The sequence below is a fragment of the Sceloporus undulatus genome, chromosome 6 (assembly GCF_019175285.1).
Source record: "Sceloporus undulatus isolate JIND9_A2432 ecotype Alabama chromosome 6, SceUnd_v1.1, whole genome shotgun sequence".
In the NCBI taxonomy this organism is placed as follows: Eukaryota; Metazoa; Chordata; class Lepidosauria; order Squamata; family Phrynosomatidae; genus Sceloporus; species Sceloporus undulatus.
Window position 1 is genome coordinate 102,300,902 of NC_056527.1, and position 9,713 is coordinate 102,310,614.

General features: G+C 38.9%; 1 protein-coding gene across 1 annotated transcript; it reads right to left on the bottom strand.

Annotated features, from left to right (window-relative positions):
- Positions 1-686: 686 nt before the first annotated feature.
- LOC121933778 (vomeronasal type-2 receptor 26-like) lies at positions 687-7,571 on the bottom strand. The gene is made up of 5 exons (XM_042473767.1): positions 7,188-7,571; positions 5,156-6,016; positions 4,663-4,890; positions 3,137-3,263; positions 687-1,588 (listed from the first exon to the last, which is right to left on the bottom strand). The coding sequence occupies exons 1-5, from the start codon at positions 7,569-7,571 to the stop codon at positions 687-689; spliced, it is 2,502 nt and encodes an 833-aa protein (XP_042329701.1).
- Positions 7,572-9,713: the final 2,142 nt, after the last annotated feature.

The following is a 9,713-nucleotide window of genomic DNA, read 5'->3' on the forward strand; positions in this document are numbered from 1 at the left end:
AAAAACTCACAAGAAACATGAACTCAATGATAAGTTTTCCCATTTAAAATATGCATGTGTAATCCAGTCTTGCGACCCACAGCTATCTTTCAAGTCACCAGTGACCTTAGAGAGCAGTAAGTTTTAAGCTACAGTTGAACAGCTTTTGACCTTCCAGATATATAGCCTATAAGTTCAACCACCAAAGATCCAGCACCGTATTCCACAGTAAGGGGCTGAGGGAATTGTAGTCCGAAATATCTGGAAGCTAAAATTTACCCATCCCTGAAGTAGATGCCAAGTACATAGAATCACAGAATCATAGAGTTGGAAGAGACCACAAGTGCCATCCAGAATCCAGTCCAACCTCATTCTGCCATGCAGGAACTCCCAATCAAAGCATCCTCGACAGATGGCCATCCATCCTCTGTTTAAAGACCTCTAAGGGTCACTTTAAAAACAGCAAAGAAGATAGAATGCAAGCAACTATTGGTGTCTAAATGATAGACTGGCAGAAGATGAAGTAGAAAACTGAATTTACAGGGGCTGAACAAAGTTCACAGCAAAAATGAGTCTGGGATTGGTGAAGATGCAGGAAAAATTGAAGAAGGTTGATGTCAAGCAACTACTTCAGGAAATGTTGTGTTACATACAGGCAAACACACAGTTCTAATCTGTAGAAGATGCCAGGAACATATGTATATTCTTCAGTTCTTTCTCCTTGTTAGTTGTTCCCTCTTGTTCAGCTCTGGCCACAACAAAATAATGTAACATTTTGGGAAGAAGATGCAACTGAGCAAACCAGCACTTGAGGCTAAAATAGAAAATACTTCCACAGCTATCATGTACTTGCCTGTAGTGCTCCAGTAAGCTGGAATAAAGGACAACCAAACACTACAAAAGACCAGCATGCTGAAAGTGATACATTTTGCTTCATTAAAACTGTCTGGTAGCTTCCTTGCAAAGAAAGCCACAGTGAAACTGACAAGGGCCAGGAGGCCCAGATAGCTCAAAGCACAGCAAAACATAGCGACAGATCCTTCATTGCACTCCAGTACAATTTCTTCAACCACTGAGTGCTTGTCAGCATCTGGGAATGGGGGGAAGGATGACAACCACAGAGTACAGATGACTACTTGAATCAGGGAGCAGGAAATCACAATAGAGTTGGGTATTCTTCTTCCTACCCACTTCTTCATCCTGGATCCTGGTTTAGTGGCCATGAAAGCCAAGACCACCGTAATGGTTTTTGCCAGCACACAAGAAACAGCCACAGAGAAGTTGATGCCAAAAGCAGTTTGTCGGAGGAGACATGTCAGCTTCTGAGGCTGGCCAATGAATAGCAATGAACAAAGGAAGCAGAGCAGGAGGGAGATGAGGAGAGTGTAGGTGAGGTTCTGGTTGTTGGCTTTGACTATGGGAGTGTTGTGATGCTTCATAAATGTTCCCAGCACCAAAGCTGTGATCAAAGAAAAGGAAAGAGCAAAGAAGGCTAAAAGGCTCCCAAGAGGTTCTTCATAAGATAAGAAATTGGTACGCTTAGGAATACATAAATCCTTCTGTTTGTTTGGATAGTCCTCATCTAAACATGTAAAACAGTCATTCATGTCTGAGGAGGAGAAAGATAAGAACCTTAAAATGTGAGAAGAGGTCTGTGAGATCTAATTCAGCCTACATTTGTGGTAGTAGTTAAAGAGATGTCTATGATAAGTGCACAAGGAAAAAATGAGTATGAACATGTTCTGCAAGAACTGATTTTCAGATACACAGTATCTCTGAAACTGGAGTATGCAAAGGGATCTTGTGGCACCTTTGAGAGAAAGAAAGTAGCTGCTAACATGACCTTTCATAGATTGTATCCTACTTCCTCTCATGCATAGATTCAAGTCTACAAAAGCTCATGATACTAGCTGATTTCTGTCAGTTAATCTCAAAGGTACTATGTGATAACTTTGCATATTTATTTTCAACACTAGCACTGTTGTGTCTTTGAATTCTGATAATGGAGGTGATACAGAGGCAATAATATCCATTAATAATTTGATCCCCCACAAACTGAATCCTAACTAACATGCTTTTCATATTCTCCACATGTGTCTGCTGACACAAGTAGTTTTGCTGCACTTTGACTCTCTGAAAGTAATTATATTTATACAAAACAATTCTTATGTTAAAGAAATCATCTCTTGTTCTAGACTGAATTTACCTTTGTAACAGTACATCCAACTAGTCTAATATATTAGCTAATTTCTAATATATTAGAAATCTGTTTCTTAATTTGTTTATGAATTCTATACTGGATGTTGGTATATAAGTGTTTTATAATACCTTGATGTTTTATAATTTTTCATAAGCCCTTGATATTGCTGTTTTCTTTTCAGTAATGATGTTCTTTGGACTTAGGGGAGAAAAAAAGACACATATGACAATAATGATATGGAGAGTTCTGAACAAGTCTAAGACTGAAAATGATACAGACATTGTCCTCCCAGACAGCCAGTCAAATGTACAATATTGCCTGTGGGAAAATATATGGGAAGGGGTGGGTTTAAAGGGATTGGAACCCCTTGCTGACCTATTATGCATCAGTAAACAAAATGCAGAGCCCAACCCATATCTTATTAATCCTAGACTAAAGCATAATTTAAGTGAATGGGCCAGTCAATATTTGTGTCTCATAGTTCAATCTTATTAATGAGTGAACTAGTTTAGTTAGATATACTTGGGAAATTCTGTCTTGTTGAAACGCAATACAAAGTCAACTGACAGTTGCAGGGACGACTTGTGAGCCAACTATGAACAGGATGTTTTGCTATTACCATTTAGGGTCATTCAGCAATGCAAACGTATTAGAAATTAGACAAAGCAATGTGGATCATGAAAAAGAAGAAACAATATGAATTTCAAGAAGAAATACATATTTAAAAGAAGCTTTGAGAGGAAATTTTTGATTGGTGGTGCATTGCAAAAGCATATGCACATGTGTGTATGTGTGTAAAGAACATGGATGCTGAAATGAAACAGAAATGTGAATACAATCATGGCAAAGTTTCATCCTGTTTCAAACACTGAGGTGACCCTGGTGCATGTGTAGTTCAATCAGTGTGTTATTCTCTGGCAATGAACCTGTTTGATAATTGTACAGCATATTTCATACCCTTTTGGTCTGAAATCTTTCCTCCTGGACATGGCTTGCAATCATAGCAGCAAAATGGCCTCCCTTCCATTACTTTCTTGCTTGAACCAGGAAGACACTCCTCAGAACATACAGAAAGTGGTTGGGCCTAGTGCACAGAAGACAATGATAACAATTGGAAATAATAAGTATGGGATGTTTAAAATGTGGTGGTGTTTTAATTTGTTTCTGATGTAGGAAAGAAATCTCCTTTTTTGGCTTCATCCTGCACCACAGTACTATTGTTGCATATTCTCATGATATGTTAGTTGTCTCCTAAAGTGCATTTGATATGAACATGCTGCTGCTGATGGTGATGATGATGCTCCTCCTCCCTTTTCTTTTCCTGTTTCTTCTTTTTCTTCTCCTTATCCTTCCATTTTCATTGCACAGGTAACTAGGGAAATGTTCTTGTGGATTTTTTTTTGTACAGTGCTCACATTCAGCAACCACCATAACATGTTGTTTAATGTTCATGCTCTCCAGAAGAGTTTGCAGTGGTTTCAGCAAAACAGTAGTCAAATGTTGTTAATGTGCTATGATCGCAGGAGCTCTGAAGGGCAAGAATTCAGTTTTGAAGAATGGGCACAAGGAAACCTTGAATAAAGCAAGAATAAGAAAGAACTACAGAGTCTTAACTCCACAGTTTTTAAAAGGGATTTCTCAGTACACCTGCCATGACACAAGTTCTGTCCTGAAGCCTTGAACTGTACACCTTACAGTATCTTCACAGGGTGGAGAAGATGCAAATGGGAAGGAAAAATGATTGGAAGGAGTCATCTCAGCTACACTTCACAAAAGTTTGAAACTATCTGACAAACAAAGGTATCCAGAACAACATGGCTGACCACAATGAACCTGATTGGAATGATTTCTTTAATTCATACCATTTATGCTATTGGCTTTTTTCTTAGCCTGATCCAGAGCTTAAAAATCAGTTATTTAAAAAACACTCATTTATCTGCTCAGTGCAGGGTCTTGCTAGAGAAACTCCTTAGTTTATCCTGGTACTCAAATCAGAGGACCTCACTATCTTGTCCTCCTAACCTAGGCGCTGGTCTTTATCACCGTCCCTTTTGCATATCTGTAATTAATTGGAGTTGCAATATACCCAAGCTTTTTTCTTTTAAAGAATCATATAACAAAATTCAAGAAAATATATTTTGGAAAGCCTGATCTCTCTTCAGAAGGTCATTTTCATGCATATTGCAAATAACATCTACTGTAGCCTTCTAGAGAATGTTTGTCTGAATGGTCAAGAGTTGTGCTTTGATATATATTGTTCCCTGTCCACATGATCACCAATATCAGTTTAAAATTCCCTCCTTAAAACATCACTTTGTACTTTATCTCTTGCCTTGCTTCATATATTGTGCCATTTTGAACTTTTAAAAGTCAATTTGTATACAGGCCAAGGACTCCTCCAACAATATTAACTTTACAATTTAAATATGTAGTGATAATTCAGAACAGGTAGACTCCCCAAATTTCTTACAGTGGATTCCTACCTGGTTAAAACAGCGGTGCCATGTTATGATGTGCTCATGGATGGTGAATCCTTTTGATGGAGGACTCTTGGGAGTCATCTCCCCAACTTTGACTCTAGAAATAGATTGGTTTGAGGAAACGATCCAGTTGAACAGATCAAATCCAGCTGCCAGTTCACCATTCTTATTGAAGGAAACCTTCTCCCCAGCACTATTATTAAATGTTACACCTCTCAGAAAAGGGTAAGACTTGAATTAAAAAGAAAGAGAAAGAGATTAGCAAGGAAAACAAAAAGCTTTTTAAAAAACTTTAAAAATGGACTAATATAGATTAACACCTATGCTAAGCCACACAAAGCTCTGAAATTTCTTACAATTCATTATACATTTTGACTTCCATTGAAACATTCAGATAACATGGACCTACTGGCCTATCAGGAAGCCACAGTTGAAACACTGAACCTCCAGAAAACTAAAACAGAAGAAAGTTGAGGGTAAGAGATGGATGAATTACCTTCCAGAGCAGTTGATAAGGAGACTTCTGTCTGCCTCCATCTGCCATTATTTTATGCTTAAATCTTGATGGAGACATGGCATGCAATGCATAGGCCACAGCATAGACAGCATTATAGATGCTATAGCTGTGGCCAGTCATGCTCATTTCCCAAAGAGTCCCAGGAAGGCTTTCTAGCTTCTCTTCCCCAGTGCAAGTATCTCCTTTCCCATTATTCTGGACTTGTGTCAGGAATACACAACTGAATGCATGTTGCCAGAAGTCCTTGATGAAACTATTCTCTTTGGGGCCCAAAGGGTTTTGGCTTTCAACGAATTGATGAAATCCCGGTACTAGACTGGAGTGAACTGTGAAAGACAGCACACCGTTGATCATTTCTGTATCCCATGTTCTTTGATAGGAAAATGAAGCAAGAGGCATCTGGGATGTCATTATCCACACTATACCTTTTGGTTTCTGCATCACATACATAACTTCTGGTATATACTGTAACCATCTCCAAAATGCCATGGTGAAAGATTCTCCATATACCACCCACACATTAGCTGTGCTTGCCATCACTTTGTCATATATTTTTGCAATTTGTAGGAGCCAGTCTTCAGTTTCTTTCTGTAAATGCCGTACAGGGATTCTCTCTATGTCTGTAAAACAGATATGATTCTGGGAAAATAATGGAAGCATAGTTTCCACAATTTTTTCTCCATTGTCAGTCTCCATAACAAGGAGTCCAACCCATGTCCACTTGAAATGCAAAAGCAAAGAAAGTATCCCTTCATGTTGAAGGGCTTCTCTTGGGACCATCTGGAAGAAGAAAAACCCTGGGGTTTTCCCTTGCATTACTGGAGCAGAGCCATAAATAATCTACAGAGAGAAGAGGAGGAGAGAAATAAGACTATAAGAGAGCATTGTTTATCAGTTCCACACATGGAACACATTTGACATTCCTTTTTCCCCCTGGTATCCTTGCAACCATCTCATAAGATAATGGGCCTATGTTAGTCACTCAATGCATTTAGACTTTTGGGAAACCCCATATCTAACATAAGACCTCCTAGTGGGTTCCATCCGTAAGGAAACCTCCAGTCTCTATGACAACTAGGAACAGAAAAGTTATAGGCTTTGGTTTGTCAATAATTCAGGAAACCCTTTTCAGATAACCCTTCAATACAGAATCCCCCCACAGTATCCATGAACAGCAGATAAATGGAAGCCACAGCTACAGTCAGATTCATACGGTCTCCTGGCATGAAACACATTCTGGCTACTGAGACCCACTCCATGAATGCCAAGAGTAGGGACTGACAATAGTTTAACAGTCACTTACTGCTGGCTTCCAACTCAGTGAAATAGTGATATTACGTTTTAGTAAGAAGGTTAATGAAGCAATTCAAGGCAGTGAATGCTGTCTAAAGGGAGGAAGGGAAGGGCATCTTGGGCAGCTCCTTTAAAGTTCAAACTAAAACCTAGACTAGTTTTAATGCTCCCTTGGCATAGAAAATACCAGCCGCCATTATTCCTTGTCCTTCATGTGAAGAGAAGTGTTTTTCCTCAATCAGAAGTGGGAAAAGGGCATCCTTCCAGATGTTGTTGAACCATAGCTCCCATCAGGCCAAGTTAGCACAGTTCATGGTGAGAAATGCTGTGAGAAACAGCTCAACAACACATGGAGGACTGCAGTTTTGTCCTCTGATATAAATCCTCTATCTTTGGCAGTTCTGTTGGAGGTTTGAGCTGAAATGCTCTCCTCAGGAACTGCCTCATCCAAACCCTTGCACAAAATTTTGTTCCAGGTAGGAGGCTGGGATGTAGACAGCTGATTTTGGGGGGGGGGGGTTGTTGTTGTTTGTATTCATTGTATATTCTGTGTTCATCACAGTATTTCAGTCAAACTGTCTTAGATAGATTTGTTCTTTTTCACATAGGATGATTGCTTCAAATGACCTCCCCCTAAATTTCTTTTTTGCAAGAGTTGCATTTGGAAAGACAGTCTGTGTGTTAAATCAGGAAGAGAAAGAAGGGGAGAGATTCCCACCTGTGGAATGTTGTAGATATCCAAGATGGTTGCTATATGAAGGGAGGTTTCTGGATCCAGTCCCCCAATGACTGCTATCAAGTTGTTCTGAGGATCACATATGTAGTTGGGGACAAAGCTCTCCATAGAAGATGTGAGAAGTAGTGTGGTATGATAAGTCCTCTGTGCATCAAAATAGCTGTCATATATCCAGAAGCCCAAGGTGAAATTTGGTAAGATTTTGGAATTTTCATTGATCTCCTTTATAGCAAATGCCATGGCCAGGATATGCTGGTAATTATTAATCACCACACTAAAATTAGAATTGTTTTCTGTATCAGAAGGTTCTACACTTTGTGAACACAGTTTCCAAGCCTTAGACCAAGGCACAATGTTGATCCCCATTTACACTGATATTCTAAGCCTATCTCCCCAGTGTGAAGTAACTCACACTGGATTCAGTGGTACTTGTTCCCAGTTACATTAAAAAGAGTTGTGACTTGAGGTAGTAAACGTATCATGACAGTGATCTACATCTTCCTCACTACTATTATTTATAATGGTACCAACAGAAAGACAGACAGGCAGACAGCATTCTCAAGGTACTCCTTTATCTGAGGTGGTCAAGTAAAAAACAATTAAATTCACCATTAATTTTCGGAAGACAGACAGACAGATAGATTGATAGATCTACCTCACCCTTCTCATACATACACATCATTACAACATTAGAATGGGGTACAACAATTAAAATCACAGTAGCAGTATAAAATCAGACTGTGAAACTAAATATATTGGATGAAGTCAGAACAGATAAATAAAACTAAATGGCAATATCTGTGTTATTCACCAAACAGGACAAAAACATGTTTCTGCCTCCACCTCAAAAGGTTTACTAATTTTTGGAGAATGGTTCAGGAAGGGCCTTCCTGATCATTATTAGGGTAGCTTTTCCAGAGTTTGTGTAAGAAAGCCTTAACTATTTTCAACCATGCTTTCCACACATGTGGTCACAAAGAATACCATCTCCACCAGATCTTAGACAGGGGCTACATGGCAGCTATCCAGCCATTTGACTCATTGGTAACTAGTGCAGCTGTACCATGGAGGTTAGAATATGATCATTTGCTCCCTAACATCCTTGCAGACACATTCTGGATCAGCTGAAGTTTCTGAGTTTCTTTGGAGTCAGCCCCATGTACACTGTTTTCCAAAAATCCAATCCATCTGCAGTCTGGGCATGTATACACAGTGGTGTAGTGTTACATCTTGCAGTGTGAGTCTTCACCTAGACAATCCTGTAGCAATTTATTTCTTCATTTATGTATTTCACTTATATCCCTCCTTTCTCCCTAAATGGGATCCAAGGTGGCAATATCCCACAGAAAGAGTCTAGCAGTGCAGGTAGTTGTGTTGATCTGAAACAATTTCTAGCCTCTCTTTTGGGAAGATCTCTTTACTAAATCCACAGCAAGGATAGTTCATAACTATACATCACTACTGGAGAACCCCATCCACCCAGTTACTGTGGAAATTTCAGCTAAATTTAAAAGGAACAAAGGAGTCCAAGAGGGATGGCAGATAATGTTATTGTCCTTGTTCATCAAAAATCCTTTGGCTTCAAACTGGTAAATCCTGGTTATACTACACCACTAGGGTTACCACGGTGGAAGATAATACTCAAAATGTTTTCTTAGTAAGATAATTATTTGGAGTACAGCATCATAAAACAAACAATAATGCAACCCAAATTATTAGATCATCCATTCATTCCATACAAATACATTAACAACAATATCAAGAATAGAGATGGTAACACCTTAAACTCTATCAAATTTTATTTGTCCTATGTCCTGTAGCCTACTCTATGCATCTGATGAAGAGATATTAAGAGCCCATGCAGACAGGCCAAAATATAACTATATTAACTTCATCTATACCCAAATCCTTTAAGCCATTCTTTTGAAGGTGAAGCTACTACAACAAATCTATTTAATGATAATCCAAAACCAAATGAAAATGCAAATTTCAACTTGTTTAACTTCTTACACAAAATCTTCAGGCAATGCTGACAAGGGGTCTTCCGTGAAGTTGGCCGAACTGAAGAAGGCAAAAGTTTGAGAAACAATGCCACCGACAATAAGGTCTCCTCTCTGGTGATACTTATGAAGATGAGGGTGAGCGTCCAAGATTCTGCATTTAACATTGTGAACCTTGTATGCCACATGAGGAAGTCGTAACAGAAGAAAGACAAACAATGAAATCATATTGCACATGAATTTTCCCTGTAGCCACAAATCCCCTTACGTCAATCTCCAGCAGTATCATCTACTATGCCTCAGTCTAACAGTCTTAAAATGTAAACTGTCAGAAACTACATTGGTGCTTCCCTTTGGATGTTCCAAACTGCTTTCTCCAGCTCCAATTGCTGGAAGGTATATTTATGCAATTCTTCTTAAATGTTTTGATCATTTTCACTGCTTCTGGTTGCAATCCCCATAGGTTTTGGAAAGCACAAATGTTAATTATAATTCTTTTGTATTTGAA

Coding starts and splice junctions, on each gene's coding strand:
- LOC121933778 (XM_042473767.1), bottom strand. CDS start 7,571: ATGGGGATCAACATTGTGCCTTGGTCTAAGGCTTGGAAACTGTGTTCA. Junction 3,264..4,662: donor GGCACCGCTGTTTTAACCAG/GTAGGAATCCAC, acceptor TCTGTGCACTAG/GCCCAACCACTTTCTGTATG. Junction 1,589..3,136: donor AAAGATTTCAGACCAAAAGG/GTATGAAATATG, acceptor TCTCCTCCTCAG/ACATGAATGACTGTTTTACA.